The 21,745-nt window shown below is 43.9% G+C and overlaps 2 protein-coding genes across 2 annotated transcripts in view; one reads left to right on the top strand and one right to left on the bottom strand.

The window, feature by feature from the left end:
• Positions 1–1,301: 1,301 nt before the first annotated feature.
• LOC121921314 (LHFPL tetraspan subfamily member 3 protein-like) lies at positions 1,302–11,340 on the top strand. Its single transcript, XM_042449220.1, has 3 exons — positions 1,302–2,604; positions 6,191–6,433; positions 10,322–11,340. Exons 1-3 carry the CDS (start codon positions 2,172–2,174, stop codon positions 10,348–10,350), a joined length of 705 nt encoding a protein of 234 aa, XP_042305154.1. The 5' UTR covers positions 1,302–2,171; the 3' UTR covers positions 10,351–11,340.
• A 96-nt stretch (positions 11,341–11,436) lies between these two features.
• PCSK1N (proprotein convertase subtilisin/kexin type 1 inhibitor) overlaps positions 11,437–21,745 on the bottom strand; it is a 13,719-nt gene continuing 3,410 nt past the window's right edge. Inside the window, exons 2-3 of the mRNA XM_042449219.1 lie at positions 14,900–15,495; positions 11,437–12,325 (exon numbers count right to left, since the gene is read on the bottom strand). Of these exons, the coding sequence (XP_042305153.1) occupies positions 12,067–12,325; positions 14,900–15,495 (855 nt within the window). The 3' untranslated portion in view covers positions 11,437–12,066. The remainder of the gene's footprint in view (positions 12,326–14,899; positions 15,496–21,745) is intronic.

Raw genomic sequence — 21,745 nt, forward strand, 5'->3', positions numbered from 1 at the left:
GTCTGCTGAACCAGGATTATAAAATACTGCTTCAATATTTGCCTCATATCTGAATTCTTTATTGCTGAATATAGACACCCTGATCAACAAAGCTGTATCCCTCAAAGAAATATTGCAATTGCCACGTGCAGAGCTTTGAATATTATAGTAAGCCCTTGGTATCCACTGGGGTTTGGTTCCAGGACCCCTGGTGGATAACAAAATCCATGGACGCTCAAGTCCCATTAAATACAATGGCATAGCAAAATCGTGCCTGTTGTATAAAACGGAAAATCAAGGTGTGCTATTTGGAATTTATACTTTTTTAATATTTTCAAGCCATGAATGCTTGAAAATAAAAAAAAATGCGTGGATAAGGAGGGCCAACTGTATCCATATTATGTATCCTTCCCCCCCCCATTCCCTTCTCCTTTTGTGTCGTGTCTTTTTAGATTGTAAGCCTGAGGGCAAGAAACCGTCTATTATCCCCTCTGTTGTAAGCCACTGGATTCCCAGTGATTGGGCGGCATATAAATATTATTATTATTATTATTATTATTATTATATTCAGTGTTGCTCTCACTTGATGCCCTTAAGGCTTTTGATACGGTAGAATGGTCCTATCTTATATTGTTGTTGTTGTGTGCTTTCAAGTTGTTTCCAACTTATGGTGACCCTAAGGCAAACCTATAATGGAGTTTTCTTAGGAAGTTTCTTCAGAGGGGGTTGCCATTGCCATCTTCTGAGGCTGAGACAGTGTGACTTGCTCACGGTTACCAGTGGGTTTATATGGTCAAGATGGGATTTGAACCCTGGTCTCCAAAATCATAGTCCAGCACTCAAACCACTACACTATGTTGGGTCTCCCTATCTAATGGTAATACAGAAAAAATAAATAAAAATTGGAACTGTTTATTTAATTAACTAATCATCTTCATTATCAGTCCTCTACATCAGTTTGCACAAATAGAACCCATTTTATCATGCACCTGCTGATGACTTTCGGACCATTCCCATTCAATATCTTTGAGTGTCAGCTGTCACAATGTCTCACACTGATCTGCATCCCTTCTCCTACTTGCCACCTTTGCCCTCAGCTTACTTCAGTTGCTGCAAACTGTGTTCAAAGTGGGGAAAGTAGTTTGCATTCAACTCAGCATTGAGGAGAGGACAGGAGGAGGAAGAATCTGGCCATATGTCAGAAATGGGTTGAAAGCACAAAACAACAAAACACAAACAGAAGACTCTGCTGCCCTCTACTGGAAGTTTTCCTTCTCTGCAGTCTTATTTGCAGGAGGCTTGCATCCTGAAGATGTGAATTTGGGAGATAGGACCATTTTTCTTTCCCCCTGTGTTCTTTCCCTTTCTGACCATTTCTTTTTCACTGTTGACCCTTTCTCTCCTTGCTTTAGCAAGATTGCAAATGATTTCTCACTTGCAATTGTGAATCCGCTGCATCCTCCCATGTGGGAGGCAAGAAAGGCAGCGAGCAGCAGGTGCACTGAGCCAGGCGACCTATAGCTTCCCATTCCAGCATCACTGCAGCTCTCACTAGGCGACAGAGCGAGGCAAGAGAACAAGGCGAAGGATTGTGGCTGGGCGTGTGGCCAAGAGGCTGCTTCTGTCTTCCCCTGCTAGAAGAATATGTCTTAAAAAGATCAGTCTGTGGAAAGAGAAGGATGGGGTAAGGAAGCAGCTTCTCCCTCCATATTCTAAACTGAAAAAGAAGAGATTCAGTCGGAAGGAAGGAAGGAAGGAAGGAAGGAAGGAAAAAAGAAGCTCTCTCTGCCTCTTCCACTAGCTCCTCTAGAATTGTATAGGAATTGCAGATGAAGGAAGCCTAGCAACCTACATCCCCGAGAGAATGTCTGGATGCAAAGGAAAGAGCGCCTGTTCCATCTCCTAATAGTCACAGAAGAACCGTAGCTACTGGAGCAGAGGAATGAAGAAATCTCTCATGGGAGGAATGTTGTCACCAGCTGAAAAGGAACCAAAAAGGTTTATTGATTTAATCAGAGGAAGAAGGCCTCCAATAGCAGGATTCTAGTGTCTTAGGGGACATAGCAGTCTGGATTCTAGTGTCTCAGGGGGCATAGCCATCTGGACTTCCATCTCTGGAAAGAGGGAGGCTGAACTATTATTCCCAGGAGGAGCAAAGGAAGGTGGTGAGCCCTGCCAAAGAGACGTAGGCCATGTTGGCTGCTCGAGAAGCAGCGGCGCTCTACCAGACAGATTTTGTGCGCAATGCCAGGGCGGTGGGTGCCCTCTGGGCTGGCTGTACCCTCTGTTTTGGCATCCTTGAGGTGGTGGTGCTGATCCAGCCGGCCTGGGTGCAGACAGCAACCCTCACCTACCAGTTGCCCCCTTCAGGGGTGCTCTCTGACCCCAGCGTGAGCGCCGTGGGATCCTTTGGCCTCTACCAAGTCTGCACAGAGCGGGACAATGTCCTCCAGTGTGAGGGATCCCTGGTCACCCTGACGCCCATCCCGTCCTTCAAAGCAGCTGCTGTCTTTGTCCTGATGGCCCTGGTGCTGGTGATGGGTAGCGTGGCTTCCTTGGGGCTCTTCTGGTTCTGCAGCCCTGGCACTGTCTACAAAGTGTGTGCCTGGCAGCAGCTCTCGGCAGGTGAGAGTGGAAGAGACCCTTCATGGGGGAGCGAAGGTCTCCTGGGGTAATGCTGGTGGGTGCAGGAGAGAAGGGGCAAATTTGGGCCATCTAAGAACACAGACAGGTCAAAAAAGCACAGGGGGTCAGGGAGCAATAATATGGTAGGGACTCAAGACCTCTACAACCCACTCACTGTGGCCATGTGCTGGTATCATATTTAAAAAAACAAGCCACAAGGCTGCCATACATTGGGAGTCAGTCCAACATGAATACCTGTTGAAGGTGGAAGCATGTTTCATTCTCAGTTGGTGGAACTAACAGGAATTTCCTCACTTCACCTGGGAATATTGTGATTGTCTTTCACTTGCTCCATTGAGAGCAAAATCCGTCCTCTAACCCCTGACTGAAGCTTGGCTTTTACCATCAGAGAGCTTGAAATGGAGGGCAACCTCCCCTGAGGAACTTGGGAGGTGGGAATAGAAAAAACTCCTCCCTCATATCCCACCCAGCACCATGTTGAATATTCTGGTAATGTGTTGTTGTTGTTGTTGTTGTTGTTGTTCTGGCTTATGGCAACCCTAAGGCAGTATGTGTCTTTATTTAAAGATTTTATCATGGGGTTTTCTGGAAGTGAGAGTGTGTGGACGTTATCAGACAAGGGGAATCAGAAGTATAATCCAATGGCAATCTGAACGCAATCATGGGGTTTAACGTTATTGCGTGATAGACTACCACATGCAAATTCGGGCAATGGGAAGTCAGTCCGAACGCAATCCTGGGGTTTCACGTTATTGCGTGAGAGGTGATCACACACAAATTTGGGCAATGGCATGCTATTTTCGGGCAATGGGAAGTCAGTTCAAACGCAATTTGAATTCACGTAAATTCACTAAACTAGTAAATTCACGTAAATGCATTCTGGCCCCACTTTCCTTTCATTCAAAATTAAGAGAAATTCCTCACATGTGATAACATCCTGTGATTCATCCAAGTTCACCCATTGGATTTCCATAGGTGAGCAGGGAATCAAACCCTGATCTCCAGAGTCATATGCTCAAACTACTACATCACGCTGTCCCTCAATTCTCCTGATGTTTCATGGCATTTAGTATTTATCTAATGCATTAGAATGGTCTTAAAACCAATACTCCATATATATGGCCCATGCTCATCTTTACACCGACCCATTTTAAACTAGACCCATTTAATTTCCATGTAACATCGCAAGTCTCAGTAATTTCAGTTAGCCTGATGCAGGAGTATTTCCCGACACACTGTGTCTCTTTAGTGAGCGATGCTGTTGCATAGCTTGGAAGTTACTTTTATAGAGAATTGATCAGAATTACATGCTGAAACCGTCTATAACTGAACTGGTCCAAGAGCATTATCCTCATTATCCTACTGCATAATTATGGATGGCTTCACCATGTCTTTACATTCATCCTTCTTAAAAGTTAAAAGCTTTCTAAGCTCTCAACAGTTTTACCTTTATGTATCAAAATACTTTGGATCACAATGGGACTTGTCATTGTATATAGCAGCCTGGGATCCCCAGATGTGTTGGACTCCGATCCTAATCATCCCTGGCCAACATGGCCAAGAAACGTGCTGGCTAAGGATGATGGAAAATGAAGTCCAACGCATTGGAGAGTTGAGACAGAGTGCTACACAGCAAGGGGTGGTATATTTTCTTCTCTTCAGTAACACTAGCAGAGAACTCCAGGCTTGGCTCAAGATTTTGAAGCCTTTGGGCAGTGTGACCTCAGTGGTTACAGCCGAGCCATAAACTGAAAGATGTAGTGTATACCAACTAATAACCCCATTAGATTCCATTTGACCTTGTTGAATATTGTGAGAATGATGGCAGTCTTGTTATATCAGACAACTTTCTATTGGTCTTAAGGCCCTTTTTTTTACCACCTAGCCGTGTTGGCCGTACAGCAAAGTACAATAACACCTCAAATCCACACAACACCAATACCTTTATTGGGCTACCAAAATGCGCCAGCAAAGGTGTTAAAAATCATACAGGAGAAAGGAAGATATGACGATGTTAACTGTCTATCTCTCAGATAGAATGTAGGCCCATGAGTGACTAACATTTTTCTCCTGTATGGTTTTTAACATCTTTGCCTGATGAAGAAGCCAGTGGAGCTTCAAAAGCTTGCATCATGTATTTCATACCTTTTGGTTGGCCCAATAAAGATACAGCTGTTTTGTGAATTTGGGATGTTATTGTACTTTGTTCTATGGCCTGCATGGCTACCCTAGAAATGTTTTCTAGAAAATATAATGGCACTCTCTGCCGATGTGTATATTTTAAGAGGACATATAGATGGGTAGATTATAAAGACTGGGAAAAGTCTGAAGTAAACTAACATCCAAGTGCCCAGAACCAACCCTACCATTATGCAGCGAGGCAACTGCTTCTGGCAAAAGATGCTGAAGAGCACCCTATTAACTGTCCCTCTTCACTGGAGATAACAGCTGTGTGTGAAAACCCCACAATAGCCTTAGGGTCGCCATAAGTTGGAAATTACTTGAAGGTACACAACAACAATAAAACAGTATGCAATCTGCCCTATCCCCCCCCCCCCCATCCCCAAACTCACTCTGTCTCAAGCCTGGTGACAGACACTGTTCCATTGCTAGTGTTAAAGTAAGATCAATAAAGTAAAGTCAGGTCTGTCAAGTTTTTTATGTGGACTGGAGATGAAAGGCCCCTTTTATCATTTGCCTTAGGCAAAAAAAAAAATGTTTTGTCACACTGAAGCTCCCAACATGGCTACAGCAAGGCTGTTGTTATTGTTATCTGCCTTCAAGTTGTTTCTGACGTATGGCAACTCTAAGGCAAACCTATCACTGGGTTTTCGTGGCAGGATTTGTTCAGAGGAGGCTTGCCATTGCTTTCCCTTGAGCCTGAGAGAGTGTGACTTGCCCAGGGTCACCCAACAGGTTTCATGGCTGAACTGGGAATCGAACCCTGATCACCCTAGTCATAGCCCAACTATGCTATGCTGGCCCCCTGCAGACCTAACTTTAACATTGCAAAGGGAGCCCCGAGGAGTGACTCTGCCAGTACAAGTGTGAGTCTTTATTTTGTTGTCATTGTGTACCTTCAAGTCATTGCCAACTTATAACAAGCCTATTATGGGGTTTTCCTGGCAAGTTTCTTCAGAGGGAGCCTACCATTGCCATCCTGGAGCCCTGGTGGTGCAGTGGTTAAATGCTGATCCTGCAGCCACAAGGTTGTGGGTTCAATCTCAGGCAGGGCTCCAAAGTTCACTCAGCCTTCAAGCATTTTGTAGGTTGGTAAAATGAGTACCCAGCTTGTTGGGGGCAATTAGTTTACAGATTGTAAATCACTTAAGAGAGTGCTACATGCACTATTAAGCGGTATAGAAATGTACATACTATTGCTATCCACTGAGGCTGAGCGAGTTTGACTTGCCCCAGAGGGTTTACATGGCTGAGTGGAGATTCGAATCCTGGTTTCAAGTCATAGCCCAATGGTCAAACCACTACACCATTTTTACTTAGGGATGACCATTTTATTCTCTTTCTCTCTCTCTTTCCCTCCTCCCTCCCTGTGTTTTTCTCCCAGCGACTTGCCAGGCCCTTGGCTGCCTGGTTTTCCCCGACGGCTGGGGAGCCCCGGAGGTGAGGGCACTTTGTGGGCCTCGGGCAAGGAGCTACACCTTGGGCACCTGCAGCATACACTGGGCCTTTACTCTTGCTTTGCTTGGCATCGCCGATGCCCTAGTCCTAGCTACCCTGGCTTTTGTGCTGGGAAACCGACAGGATGCTCTTCTCCCCGAAGGCTATGCGCCACCCCCAGAGGGGAGAGGTAAGCCACTGCAGGAGTGTGCAAGTGTGCACACACTACTTCTTCTTCTTCTTCTTCTTCTTCTTCTTCTTCTTCTTCTTGGCAACAAAGAAGAAAGGGACTCATCGAGGCTTCAGCTTGGAGCAGACACATTAAAAGCAGGGCTGGCAGCTGTCTTAATGGTTGCTTAGCAATGACCAATGAAACACAACAAAGGCACAAATGGAATAAGCGAAGATGGAGGCTAGATGCACTCTGAGGCAGGGAGGGGAGAAAGAAAGCAAAGAAAGACATTATTTATAGTATGTTTAAAGCCCACCCCTCCCAAAACTATACAAATAATAGAGTTGCCAGAGTGAAACTGGAGAAGGCTCCTCTGCTTGAAGAGGTAATGTCAGCAGGTGTTGCTTTTCACCTGCTTGTATCACAAGCGACAGCTACTGAAGTTCCCGCTTCTACACAATCATTAAGGATGCAGGAGCCCAGTGGCATTGCTGGGGTGGTGTCACTTGCATCTTTGGCTGGCCACTTCAGAGTCCCTCTAATGATGCCAGGTGCAGTTTCAGGTGATATGTCAGGAATAAATTCTTCCAGAATGCAGCCACACTGCTCGAAAAACCCACAGAAAGCTATTGATGGCAGACGTGAAAACCTTTGACTTCACATTCAACATGGGGAGAATAAGGAAGGAGCGGGGAGGGGTGGCATAAAGAGAAGTGGCAGCAGGCAAGGAGAAGCACTTGCTATTCGCCTTCCCCCTTCTGGCCAGCTTGCCACCCTCCCCGTCCTACCCGTGCTGCCTGGCATACCCCACAGTTGCCCCATTCCTCCAGCCAGGGTGCCTCAGCCATATCTGCCACTGCAGCCACTGACAGGGATGTGGTGTTGCTGCCACCCAGCAGTCCCTTCCCACAATAACTCCATCCTTGGCAGCATCCAGATCTCTGCCGCCACTACCACTTTCTTTTTCTTCTCTGCCATCTTGAGTTCTGTAGCCCAAGGCAGCAGAGAAACATGAATGGTAGAAGGTGGCAATAAGCTGCTTCTGCTGGAAAGGCAGGAAAGGGAGGTGATGGCAGCAGGAAGGAAAGGTGTCCGTGGCTACCTCTGGTGTCACTGCTACTGGCACCTCGGTTTTTCTGGCCCAGCCAACAGCCCTGACAGACTTGGGAGTGACTGCCAGGTGCCAGCAGCCCCCTCTGGTATGGATGATGAGTGACAACCCCCTCTGAGATGTCACCCAGTGCAGTCCACACTCCCCGCACCCCCTTGTGACACCCCTGCAGGAAGCCTCTGCAGTTTTCATTCTGGCAATGCTGATAAATAACTATCCCCCCTTCAAATAATAGACTCACCTTTTCAAAACTGGATTTTGTCCCATATCACAAAATCCAATTGGGCAAAAATCCAGTTGGATAAATTTTGCCCATATTACTTATTTTGTACCATTTCTGTTAATCACAAAGATGGTAAGAAGTACAGTGTTCACAATGTATGACTTGTACTAGAGTTTAATGGATTTGAGTACATGTCAAGGCTAGACACAAGAATTGTGGTTTCAACATTCTAGTCTAAATTACCCATTTTGCTCCTCCTGAGATTTGTTGTGGAACCAAGCATGTCCTGCCTCAGGAATCCGCATATTTGTGACAGATGAGGCTATGTTTCATAGACTTCCAGTTCACTTCACATAATGTTTCTAAAATGTGAGTCTCTAAAATGTATACAATTGAAAAATACGCACAAAGACAGTTTCAGTAAATGAGCCACATATGTAGAAGATGCTTTTGGAGAAGGGCATCAATTACCCATTTTGCGCCTCCTGAGATTTGTTGTGGAACCAAGCATTCCTTGCCTCAGAAATGTGTATATTTGTGACAGATGAGGCTATGTTTCACAGACTTGCAGTACATTTCATATTTTAAAAATGTGAGTCACAAAAATGGGTATAATTGAAAATGATGCACGACAGCTTCAGTAAATGAGCCAAACATGTAGAAGATAAGATGCTTTAGAAGGGCATAAATAATTAGGTACATACAGAAAATACTGTATGTACCTATTTTCATGTGGGTGGGAGCAAACTTTTGCAACATGATACAAGTAACAGCTTGAATAGGAATTCAGGGGGGATTTGAAAGTGTAATTAATATATTGAGACAATGTCAGTCACTATCCAGGGCTTGACCCCAGTCATAAAACCTTTTTACTCTCTTGGCTCCAGAGTGATGCATAGCTTGGCTTGATCACAGAAGACCTATTTTGCCTCTGACCTTGACAGGCCTTATGTAAGATATGTGTCAGCATCTCAAACTTTGCATTGGCACACAGCATTCTCAAGTAGCTACTAGGGACTTAGCATCCTGCAGGGGCCATACCTATGCTGGGGCCGTTTTAAAAAGCAGCCATTGCTGTAATCACTACTGCCATAAAATATCCCAGAGTGGCACTATGTCAGGGCAAATTGTGGACAATCAAAATGGCATCACCTTGGGCCAATTCAAAGTGCTGTACTTGCTGATGCCATGATCAAGCCCCATCAAAGTAGGAGAGAGCTGACCAGAAGCCACTTTTCTTTGAGACTGCCTCAGAAACAGAGAAAACCCTGCTGGCCAGTTCCGTTTTGGGGAGGTCACACTGAATGACTAATCCAGATATAATAATTCAGAGCAGAAACTTTTATTTGACAATCAATCAAAAGTCTGTGTGGGCACAGGCTGCATCTGTACTGCAAAAATAATACGGTGCCACAAATCCTAACTTTCCATAGCACTGAGCAATACCAATTGAAGTGGTGTCAAACTGAATTACTTCCACAGTGTAGCCAAAGACATGATACCACAATTAGCCCCAAACACGGGCAAACTTTTCAGCATTCCTTTTTTATTCTCAGAGTGAATTTGGGGAACAGAGCAAAACAAAACAAAACAAAACAAAAAAACCCAAGGCAGATGGGGAAAGTAAGGACAGAAAAAGGAAAGCCTATCACAGAAATGGAGAACCCACAGCCCTCCAGTTGTCTGGGATTTCAGCTTCCCAACTGGTATGGCAAACAATACAGGATTATAAGAGTTGTGGGCTGAAACATTTGGAGAGGTAAGAGTTCCCCATTACTAGACTGGTATGTTTTGATTTCCAAATCAGAAACCTCTTTTAGCAGCTTCACCACAGTATAAATAAATCAACAGTACAGTAACATCAAAAATCCACAAAACTGTGATACCAAAATGCACAAATTGGTTGGCCCAATAAAGATATTGGTATTTTGTGGATTTTCGATGTTTTGGCCAGCAGTTTGTCTGCAAGCAACATCACCCTTCAGAATTCAAGGACATAGCCGCATTAGTCTGTGGAATCATTATGTAGAAAGATCTTGTAGCACCATTGAGACTAACTGAAAGAAAGAAATTGGCAGAGTGAGCTTTCATATAGACTTCAGTCTACTTCCACCCTTCAGAAGTTACATGCAGAGAATACATTTTGGGGGAACTGAAGAAGCTACTGTGAACTCTCAGTGGCTAACTGCCCACATCTCCTCCTCCACAGTCTTCTTTCACACTTGTAACCCTAAAGTGGGAAAGACTGAATTATTTTTAATGGTATGTAGGAACTTTAAAAAGAGAGAGATTGGCAGTGCTTTGGTTTTGATTCCGTTGTGGACAAAGCCAGCCCTTCCATGGCAGCAAAGTAAAGTAACCCAGTCATGAAATAGATGATGGCTGAGAATGGTATCTGGGTATTTCTAAAAGCAGGCTACTCTTAGCAGGGCAAGGGAGATTTTTAGTGCCACTTCAAGTAGTAAAATGGTTCCAATTCTGATTACAGAACACAATACACCAAATAAAGACCAGTGTTTTAGCATGTCTGTTTCACTATTCCTTCTTTTCCCCCTTCAATGTATGTACACAGGTGTTACCTCGGCATTGACTCCCGATTGATTCGTTTCCCGTGATGAAATTTGCCTTCTAGCCTTCAGAATGGAATAGACATTCATTTGCCAAACAAGGCCCTGGTCTTGCAGTTGCAATAAATATATTTTTGATAATAATAATACTCTTGTGTGTTATTAATAACTTATATAGCTGTTTTAATATGCCTATAAGTAACTTTCATAGCTGTTTTAGTATGTTTTAACTTATATTATTCTTGATTATCCTCACCAGAACCACCTAAGGCAGTGGTTTCCAAACTTTGGGTTCCCCAGATGTATTAGACATCAGCTCCCAGAATTCCTGACTGTTGGCCAGACTGGCTAGGGCATCTGGGAATTGAAGTCCAAAACATCTGGAGGACCAAAGTTTGGGAAATACTTATCTAAGGCAAGTCATCTTGTTTTAAAGACAGGATATGTCAGAGTTGGAAGAAGAGTATGGGTTGCCCAAAGTTATCCAGTAAAATTCCAAGGCGATAGCAGCACTTGAATGTTACAGGCAGCTCAGTCTGGGAGAACAAAATGGAAGCTAGCACAGCCTTACACTCAGAGGCTTATCACACTGGAAAAGAAAGATGAAGCAGAGTGGGAGAGTACTGGCTTTCTCCATGCCTCTCTGCATGCCCTTGGTACACTTATGTTTTCCTTCCAGAGGGAAAAAGTCAGAAAAGCATGCCTTTTGTCAAAGGGATTTTTACAGGGTGACAAAAGCATGCTTTTACAATTGTTTCCCTTGGGAAGAGAACAAAAATGCTACTACATCATGCAAAGGGGCATGGAAAAAGTCTGTACTTTCTTGCTCTGTTTCCGATTCCTTTTCTCATGCAATAAGGCTCTCTGAGTGAGGTGTAGTATAGATAGTTTGGTCATCAGCTCTCTAGTGTTCCATTCCAGAACTTCCTGTTTGTTCCATTCATCCATTGTGTTTATGTGTGTAAATAAATAAAAAATACACATACACATAAAGAAACAGAGGAGGTGTATGTGTGTGTGTGCATATGTGAAAATTCAGAATCACTTTGCCTATGAACAGGAATGCCAATACGGTCTGTTAGAACAAGGCATGTAAAGATGAGACCAGTGAGACCGCAGCTACATTAAAATATCCAAGGGGACTTTTTTTTATTCATTTATTAATCACACCAAAACTCTGGCCACAAGCATGATCAAACATGGCAACAAATCTGCAGGGGGTGCATATGTATTTGTATGTGCCAAATAGGGGGGAACACAACGGGGCCTTACAAACCAGACAAAAACAAGCAGGTGGAGACTGGGAGAGAAGAGGTGAGAGACAGGAGTGATGTCATGGGAATATTAAGGCAGAAGGAAGATTTGGAGGCTCCAACTTTATTTGAGCCATTTTATTTTTAAAGGGCCAAGAAACGCAGGCTGGTAGTACCCAGACCTGGGTTTGGAGCGGTGGCAAGGAAGGGCTGCTCACTGTTACAATACAGCCATTTAGCTGAACTGGAGCTTTCTGACTGGAGGGTCAGAAAGTCAGTGTGGCAAAAAGCTGCCCCCCCAACTATAACTGGGAAGGCAACCCCAGCCCAAGGCTTTTGCCTTCCTCCCCAGTACTTGAGGGGTCACAAGGCAGAACAAAGGCAGGAAAAAAACACTGGGGTCACTTACAGTCCATTGACATTCAGAGACTGGCAGAGAGAAGGGGGGCAGTGGTGACCTCCCCTCCCCATGTTTTTCCTGCAGAGGACAATTCCTGCTATTCAGGAATATATTGAAGCCTCTGACTTCCTCCAGCTACACCTCTCCTCCCTCCAACTCCTTCCCCTTCTGTCCGCTTGACCCGTTGCAGTTGGGATTCCCCTACCACTTCCCCACCTAGCCGCTTGACCCTCAGAAGATTGGGGGGCTCTGGGAGATCTCCATCAAAGATGGCACGGCGCAGGCGCCTGGGGGACACTGGGAAGCGCTGCGGGGTCAGGTTGCTCCCTCTTGACAGGATTCTGCCAATCAGGTATCTGAAAAAGACAGAAAAAGAGAACTCAGGAGTCCGCCAGCCGGCCTGGTCCCTAGTCCCAACTCACCCAGACTTTGGGCTGTAGCTAAGAAGAGATTTTGGCTCCTAAACTTACCTGTCACTTTCCTCCCAACAGCTGGATAACAGAATTTATCATTCTTAATTATACGCTTAGACAGGCTAAATACCCTAAAGGCACTAGATCCTCCTCTGATCTTGGAGGCTAAGCACAGTCAGCTCTGGTTAATACTTGGATGAGAGATCACCAACAAATACCAGATACTGTGGGCTATATTTCAGAAAAAGGAATTACCTAAGAAAAGCCTATGAAATTCATGGGCTTGCCATAAGTCGACAGGTGACTTAAAGGCACCTACACACAAAGGCACCAGATCCTGTCTGATCTTGGAAGCTAAGCATAGTCAGATCTGTTTAGTGCTTGGATGGGAGACGATCAACAAATACCAAGTACTGCAGGCTATATTTCAAAGGAAGGAACTGGCAAATCCACCTCTGAATATTCCTTGTCTAAAGAATATGAAATTCATGGGGTCACAGTAAGTTGACCGTGCCTTGAAGGCACATACACACATGTTGTATAAGCATACACTTGCCTTACTTGGAAAGGGAGGGAGAGAGACTATGTAGTCCTTCAGATGTAGTTTTGTGAGATATTTAGCTTTCTTTGTCAGAGTGCTCTGGTGCCACACCAAACTACAAATCATAGGATTCCATAGGATGGAGTCATGACAGTTAAAGTGGTGTCAAAATGCATTAATTCTGCAGTGTGGCAGCAGCCTCAGAGAGTTGCCATAAGTAAAAAGGAAACAGCAAAAACCTAAATACTTATATTAATCTCATCCTTCTGTTCCTTGATAGTTCTTTAATCCAATGGTTTGTCTTCTGTAAATTGAAACAGTCTGGCCTTTTTCACTTATTTCTCCCTCCTTCTGCAATTCCTGTGCTTCTTTTAAAATATCTCTCCCAAATTATGGGATCCTCCAGAACAGAATGGAGATGACATATTTACTTGATTTTTTAAAAAAGTATATATTACAAAGAAAGGGGGAAAGGGAAAAGAGGGGGAAAGGGTGGGAATCCAGGGTACATAAATGTGAGGTAGGGCATTCACATGGTAGATAAGTATGGGATTGGGCTGCAGAAGAAAGGAGTGGTATTCATGGAAGCCTCTTCTGGATGAGACAACCTTCTGTCAACTAAAGGGCACTTTTTGATAAAAACTGATGTCTAATATATTGCTAAATTATTTTTTTAACTGTTAGTAAAATGATCAAACGCCAAATACCTACCTAATGAGGACATTTACTCCTTACTAAGCAATTAGAGCCTGTAGTATACAATAAAATATTCAAGATGTTTCCCTTTTAAATGACAGCTGCAAATTCATAGACGTACCTGCAATATCTCTGAGAGAATCTGGGCCCTGAATCATCTGGCATGGCAGTGATGATCCCCAGGGCTCAGACTTTCTGAGGAGGCCTTGAGATTTTTCAAAAAAGAGTTTTGAGCCTACATTTTGTAACTTGGAAAATCTGTCCCACATTCTCAAATGAGGCAATGGGCTGGACTGGGGAGGAGAAAACTGTGTTAACCCTCAAATATCCTACAACCATGACTATCCAATTATTAGACTGATGCTGCATCTGCACTGCAGAAATAATCCAGGTTGATATTACTTTAACTGCCATGGCGCCATGCTATAGAATTCTGGTAATTGTAATTTGTTGTGGCACCAGAGCTCTTTGACAGAGAAGGCTAAATGTCTCACAAAACTACAAATCCCAGCATTCCATAGCATTGATCCATGGCAGTTAAAGTGGTGTCAAACTGCATTGTTTCTGCAGTGCCGATGCAGCCTGAATCCTAAAAAATTGGATAATTACTTATCATTTTTACCCCTTTAAAGTATATATATATATATATATATATATATATATATATATAGTGCAGTGGCGAAATAGTCCTTGTTGATCACTACCACTAGAAGTAGTAGTGGTCAAGATGATGGTGGTGGTGGGGTGGGGGTACCATTTCAGATGAAAGTTTGCATGTCTGCATGAGCTCCTCATGCAAATGAAACTCCCCCAAATACAGAAAAATACCTGACAGGGCAAAGGTGAAGCAGAACCCTTGGCCCTGAGATACTAGTTTCTTCCATGAGGGGAGGAGAAGTAGATGTTTTTAAAATAGATATCAAACATGCAAAATGTCACACGTCTCCTGAAGTTTATACTCCAGGAGAAACCATTACTATTCAATAATAATGAAAATGTGAATGGCATCCAAATTTCTTATCAATCATTTCCATGATATGACCCGTAAAGTCCCCCTCTTCTGTCTCTCTCTCTGTGTCATATTTATATTTAATTAAGTATGAAAATAGCCTGACTTTATGCCCTGGAGAAGGATATGTGGAACACTCTGCACATGTTCAGAGCTATCTCCTTCTTTATTAGTTCCTCTGTTTCACAGCTGAGAAATGGTGTTCAAAACAGCTTCTGATGGCCAAGCCCTACATCTGAGCAAGCCCATAAAGTTTCCCATTTTCAACTACCTCATCATTTCAGGATCCATCTCTCCAGCGGGTTCTTCTTCCCCTCCCAGCTCTTCTTGGGGTTCAAAACCTCCTTCGGGGACCCAGTAACGATTCGGCAGCGATCTAGGTGGAGAGGAGGCACCCACTAAGCCGGTCTCATCATACTCAGGATACAACTGGGCACCCTTTGCTTCATCCCAAAGCCTTAGCAGGTTGGCCAGGTAGACAGATTCCTGGTCGCGGCGATGCCCATCCTGAAGAAGACGCTGCAAAGCCAAAGCCAAGCGCTCATCTGGCTGGAATTGGTGACCCGGTGGAACTACTGCCCTCTCTAGTGCCTGAGCCAAGTGGTCATCTTGGAGCTGGTTACCAGAGGAAGCCATGGCTCGCTCTAATGCTTGGGCGAGATGCTCTTCCTGCAGCTGACCACCCGGGGACGACATGGCTCTCTCCAGCGCAGCCAGCCGAACTAGATCTGGGTAATACACTTCATTAGCCAATGCGGTCTCCACTGCTTCGTAGGGTGTCCCCTGAAGCTCACGTCTCACCCGCCGAGTCCCCCCAGGGAGGTTGTGGTTTAGCCCTCCATGGGAACTGCCTGGGGTGGTAAGAGGCTGTAAGAAACAAGGAAGATTATTTTTCTTTCAAACAGCAATCATCAAGCGGGGCACAATGGTTCAGGCATAAGACTACAACTCTGGAGCCCAGGGTTCGTTCCCCTGCTCACCCATAAAACCCACTGGGCTACCTTGGGCAAGGCACATGCTCTCAGCCTCAGGGGAAGGCAATGGCAAACCTCCTCTCAACAAATCAATCTTGCCAAGGAAACCCCATGATAGTAGGGTCGCCGTAAGTCAGAAACGACTTGAAGTCACATAACAACAACAATGATCAAGCTGATAGTGAAACAAGGATAATTTATCCATCCTCCCCTTGCTGTTGTTGTCTGCCTTCAATCATTTCTGACTTATGTCAACCCTAAAGTGAACCTACTATGGGGTTTTCTTGGCCAGATTTGTTCAGGGTTTTTTTTTGCCAGTGCCTTTGTCAGGCAAAATTACAAGAAATTTTGCATTGGGCTTAATTAGAAATCAGCATGAAACAACAATCAGTGTAGTTTAATGTTTCTTACATGTATGCTTTGCTCTGCTGTTGTTTCTGGGGATGGACCCTGTGGGATTTTCTGCCTCAAATATTCTGGCTAGCTTTTGGTACTATGTATCTTGACTTAATATTGGTATTTCAGGAATAAGCGAGAGCCAATGTTTGCATGTTTAACTATGATTCTGGAGACCAAGGTTCAGTTTCCAGCTTGGCCATGAAACCCACTGGGTGACCTTGGGCAAGTCACACTCTCTCAGCCTCAGGGGAAGGCAATGGCCAACCTCCTCTGAACAAATTGTGCCACAAAAAGCTCATAATGGCCTTGGGTCACCATAAGTTGGAAATGACTTGAAGGCACACAACAACAACAACAACACCTTCTCCAACACCTTTTATTAATCTATTTTTTAAAACCGCTAAGACAAACTTATTTGAAACCTTAACTAACAATACCATTTGGTAATGCAGACAATAAATGACCACATCTGCAAAGCCTCCCACAACAAGCTTTATGGCAAAGTAGTTTGTTGTGTTGCAGGCTTGATGAAGAAGCCAGTGAAGCTCTGGCAGCTTGTAACATGTATTTTTTTACATTTGGGTGACCCAGATTTTGTGAATTTTGGACGTCATTGCACTTTGCTACATGGTCAGCACAGCTACCCCTTGATATGACATGCCTTTCCTTGTTCTCTTTCTTTGTTATAGAACGAGAGCTGTATTTTAACATACATAAGTAAGTATCCAAGCTAGGACAATACTGCTTGCTCCTACTCCTCTGAGGGCCAAGGGTTATCTCCTTGGAAGAGGCATTCCAGATTTTTCTCTTCAATTTCTGTCTGGATTTTTCCTCAGACAGGCACGTAGCTGTCTGTGAGCAAAAACACAGTAAATGCAATTGTATCTGAGAGACCCAGCGGTTTATAGGAGAAGTCGCAGCAGGCAATTCATCGGAAGATTCATAGAAAACAAATGCCCACAAAACAACAGACTATCTTGTCCCTAAAGTGCCAAAAAGCTTCCGGTGGGAGGCTTTGCAGATGTGGTTATTTATATTCTGAATTACCAAATGGTATTTTGGGTTAGTGTTTCAAATGACTTTGTCTTCGCAGTTTTTAAAAATAAATAAATCGATAAATGAAAGGTTTTGGAAAAGAGGTTGCATGACTTATTCGTACAATTTGTATGCTATCGTTGATGTTTTCTGGGATGCTTCTTGGGATTAAAGGAAACACAATTAACGGCGTGCATATATAACCATACCCAAGAGCCAATGTGGTGTAGTGGTTTGAGTGTTGGACTAGGACTTTGGAGACCAGGGTTCAAATCCCTGCTCAGCCATTAAACCCACAAGGTGACCCTAGGCAAGTCACACTCTCTCAGCCTCTGGGGAAGGCAATGGCAAAACCTCCTCTGAACCAACCTTGTCAACAAAACCCCATGGGTCGCCATATGTCAGAAACGACTTGAAGGCTCTCTCTCACACACACACATACACCCACAGATATCACAGGAAGGTATGGGGTAAATTCAGTACATTGACCTGTGGACACAAACACAAATCGTCTGCCCAACCAGCTCTATATATCCCACTATGAGCTTCATTAGCCAATCAATCCCCTGATTAACTTCTTGATTATTGCCAATCTTTGCGTGTCCTTCATACAACCAGATCTATATGACTGAAGAGCGTTCAAATTCCTAGCTCCATGATTAGTCATTGTCAATATTACTGAGTTTTTCCAGAGATATTAGCATATCCTCCATGACTTTGCTGGAAGAAACAAAATACCATCCATACTCCCACTCCTAGTGAGGGAATCAGTACCCAAACCCACTCTCTCCTTTCTTGTCTGAAAGGAAACACATCTGGGAATTAAAAAATGGGGGCCCATGGCCAGCGTGGCATAGTGGTTTGAGTGTTGGACTATGCTTCTGGAGACCAGGGTTCAATTCACCGCTCAGCCATGGAAACCCACTGGGAAAGTTTCATGCTCTCAGCCTCAGGTGAAGGCAATGGCAAACCTCCTCTGAGCAAATCTTGCCAAGAAAACTCCATTATAGGTTCGCTTTAGGTTGCCATAAGATTCACAACAACAACAACAACAACAACAACAACAACAATGGCTCAGACTGGTAAGGCTGAGGATGGGCATTTTTGCTAAGAAAGTACCCAGAAATCTGTAACGATACCGAAGAAAGGCTCTGCAGTCTTCTTGTAGGGCTACTCCTAACAATAACCACAAGAAAGAGAAATACGTTGGGAGGCTTGGTTTGGATAGAGTGAGGAGGTGCAAGGATATTCTAGGAGATTTGGTGCCTCTCTCCTCAGCCTCCTACAACCCCTTGTAGCTGTTGTGTCACAAACCCCCACAACTTCCACTCTTCCTCTGACTTTATTTTCAGCCACTCCTCCAGACCAGTAACTGAGGAGCCAAGACTCCTGGAGTCCTGACAGACAGCAGACATGCGTCACTTATGTAAAAAATCCATTTGAACACAGGCCACCTCACATCTCCTTTGTACACACATTCCACGTTGCACACTTCTACTTTCTCCTTCCACAACAGAACACAACATCTTGTATTTTCACTATGGGCAGTCACCATTCCACTGTCATGGGAAGACTACACAAGCAAAGTGAGCCAGCATGGTGTAGTGGTTTGACTATGACTCAGAGAGCAGGGTTCCAATCCCAGCTGAGCCATGGAAACCCACTGGGTGACCTTGGGCAAGTCACACACTCTCAGCCTCAGAGGAAAGCAACAGCAACCCCCCTCTGAACAAATCTTGCCAAGAAAACCATATGACAGTGATGATGATGATGATGATAAAATAATAAAACTTTATATCCCGCCTCTCTGTCAATGACAATCAACAATGATGATGATGATGATGATGATGATGATGATGATGATGATGATGATAGGATCCCTGTTGATGCAGTGATGCCAGTACTGTAGCCATTCACAGCCTTAAGGTTGTGAATTCGAGCCCAGACAGGGCTCCATGGTCCACTCAGCCTTGCATCCTTCCCTAGGTTACTAAAATGAGTACAGTGTTACCCCGGGATACGAATGTGCCGCCTTACGAAATTTCCAGGTTACGAAAAAATCCAATTGAAAAAAACTGTTCCAGGTTACGAAGGTTATTTCGGGTTACGAAAGAAATTTTGGTGCTTTTGGGCGCTTTTTCGCACCAAATCGCGGCTTTTCCCCATTAGCGTCTATGGGGTTTCGGCTTGCGAAAGCCTTTCGGGTTACGAAAGCGGCGGCGGAACAAATTATTTTCGTAACCCGGGGTAACACTGTACTCAGCTTGTTGAGGCAATTGTCTTATACACTGTAAACCGCTTAGGGAGTAAGTGTACTGATAAGCGGTATAGAAATGTACTTGCTATATTGCTATTGTTATTGCTATGATAGTGGTAGTAGTGATGGTGGTGGTCGTGACGATGACGACGATGATAGGCTTGCCTTGGGTTTGCCATAAATTGGAAACAAATTGAAGGCACTCAACACCAACAACACACACACATACATGCCCCACAAGACATCTTTTCGCATCCACATTATGCTCTTTCTGCAAAAGTGGGACTCCATCCTGTTCTCAGTCCCACTTCCTTGCATTTTTGCACACTCCATTGCTGCCATCCCTCCTTTGTCCTGATTTGCAGTCTTTTCCTCACCTGCCAACACCGTTCGGTGCCAGCACACAGAGGCATGATGTGTAACGTAAGGCTCACCCATCCCCACACGCCCACATGCAAGACCCCTCAAGTGCGCACAGCTGCTCCCAAGTAGGCATGCGGATGAGTCATGCTTGCATCTACACAACCACACATATGACAGCAGCTTCGCTGGATAGGTAGTGGTGGCGGAATAAACACACATGACTCAGTGCTGTGTAGTTTCCCAGTACACACACACACACACACACACACACACACACATTGCTGGATGATGTCTTTTAAGGCTTCACGGTGCTTGTTTTGTTCATTCAATTCTTACACAATAAAAAATATATATATTTCCTCTTTGTTTTCCCACACTCTGACAACTCAGGAATGCTTTTTTCTCAACACAACAGCATGGGCATTTGGGTGACTTCTTCAATGACAGAGCTAGAAGGAGCTGAAAGCAAACCGGGTATTCCACTCCCTTCTTGCAAAAGGCAGCCCTTCATCCACCCGCCTTGACAAAGGGATAAAGGAAAGGAAAAATCTGCGTAGTCCATTCAGGCCAAGGTTTGCTACACAAGAAGGAAAACAGGTGCATCACAGAATGAAGCAGCCAGCAAAAAAGAAAAGGTCGTCTAGGTGACTTGAGTAAGGAGGCCAAGCCGCAAGCTCAGTGGGCCACAACAAAGCCTGAAATGGGACTTGTAGTGGCTTGTTGTTGTTGTGTGCCTTCAAGTCATTTCTGATTTATGGTGACCCTGAGGCGACCCTATCATGGGGTTTTCTCGGCAAGATTTGTTCAGAAGGGGGTTTGCCTTTGCCCAGGGTGATGTGACGTCCTCCTTTCCCAGGACATATCCTCCATTTCAACCTACTGTCCAAGAGGAATTCCAAAATGTCCTCCATTTTGAGCAGGGCTCAAGAAACATGAATCTACATTTGTGTTAGTGTTTTTTTAAAAACTTTTATTTGGTCATGTCTTACAAATGTCTTGAATGTCCCACATTTCACAGTTCCTTGTCCTCCTTTGTGGTTAGGACATCTGGTCACCCTGCCTTTGCCTCCCTCTGAGGTTGAGAGTGTGTGACTTACCCAAGGTCACCCAATGGGTTTCCATGGCAGAGCCAGGATTCAAATCCTGGTCTCCAGAGACCTAGTCCAATGCCCAAACCACAACGCTACACAACACTGCACTGCACTACAAATCCTCTCCAGGGAGCAGAGAAAATGTCAGAAAGAAAATCTGGCACCCTGGAGCTAGACAGATTATTTATTTATTTATTTATTTATTTATTATTACTACTACTACTACTACTACTACAATGGGCCTTGGTATCCGGCGGGGTTTGGGTCCAGGACCCTCCGTGGATACCAAAATCTGTGGATGCTCAAGTCCCATTAAATACAGTGGCATAATAATATGCTGCCCCTTATATAAAATGGCAAAGATCATGGTTTGCTTTTTGGAATTTATACATTTTATATCATATATATATATATATATATATATATATGGAATTTATACATTTTAAAAAAATCTTCCAAGCATAGATGTTTGAATCTGTGGATACAGAAGGCTGACTTTAATAATAAATTTTATTCATGTCCCAATTCTCCTCAAGGCTCAGGGCATGTTAAAATGCAAAACACAATTTAAACATTGCTGTGATAATTTTTTTATTGCTTTCCTGCTTCTCCTGAGGGCAGGGATAACAGCATGTGAAATTACAAAACACAATTAAAAACTAATAATAGATAGAATATAGATCACATATATATGGTTATGTAGTAGGACATAATCACACATACACACACACATATATGTTTCTCGTGTGATCCATACCCTATCTGCCTATTATATCTTTTTTAATTGTCTTTTGTATTTTAACAATATCTACCCCTGCCTCAAGCCTTGAGGAGGGGTGGGAAAGAAATAAAATTCATTATTGTATTTTAAGAATGTGTGTATATATATATGTGTGTGTGTGTGTGTGTGTGTATTGTTAAAATACAAAAGACAATTTAAAAAAGAAATAACAGTCAGACAGAATATGGATCACACAAGGAACATAGTTATGTGTGTG

The sequence above is a fragment of the Sceloporus undulatus genome, chromosome 2 (assembly GCF_019175285.1).
Source record: "Sceloporus undulatus isolate JIND9_A2432 ecotype Alabama chromosome 2, SceUnd_v1.1, whole genome shotgun sequence".
NCBI lineage: Eukaryota > Metazoa > Chordata > Lepidosauria > Squamata > Phrynosomatidae > Sceloporus > Sceloporus undulatus.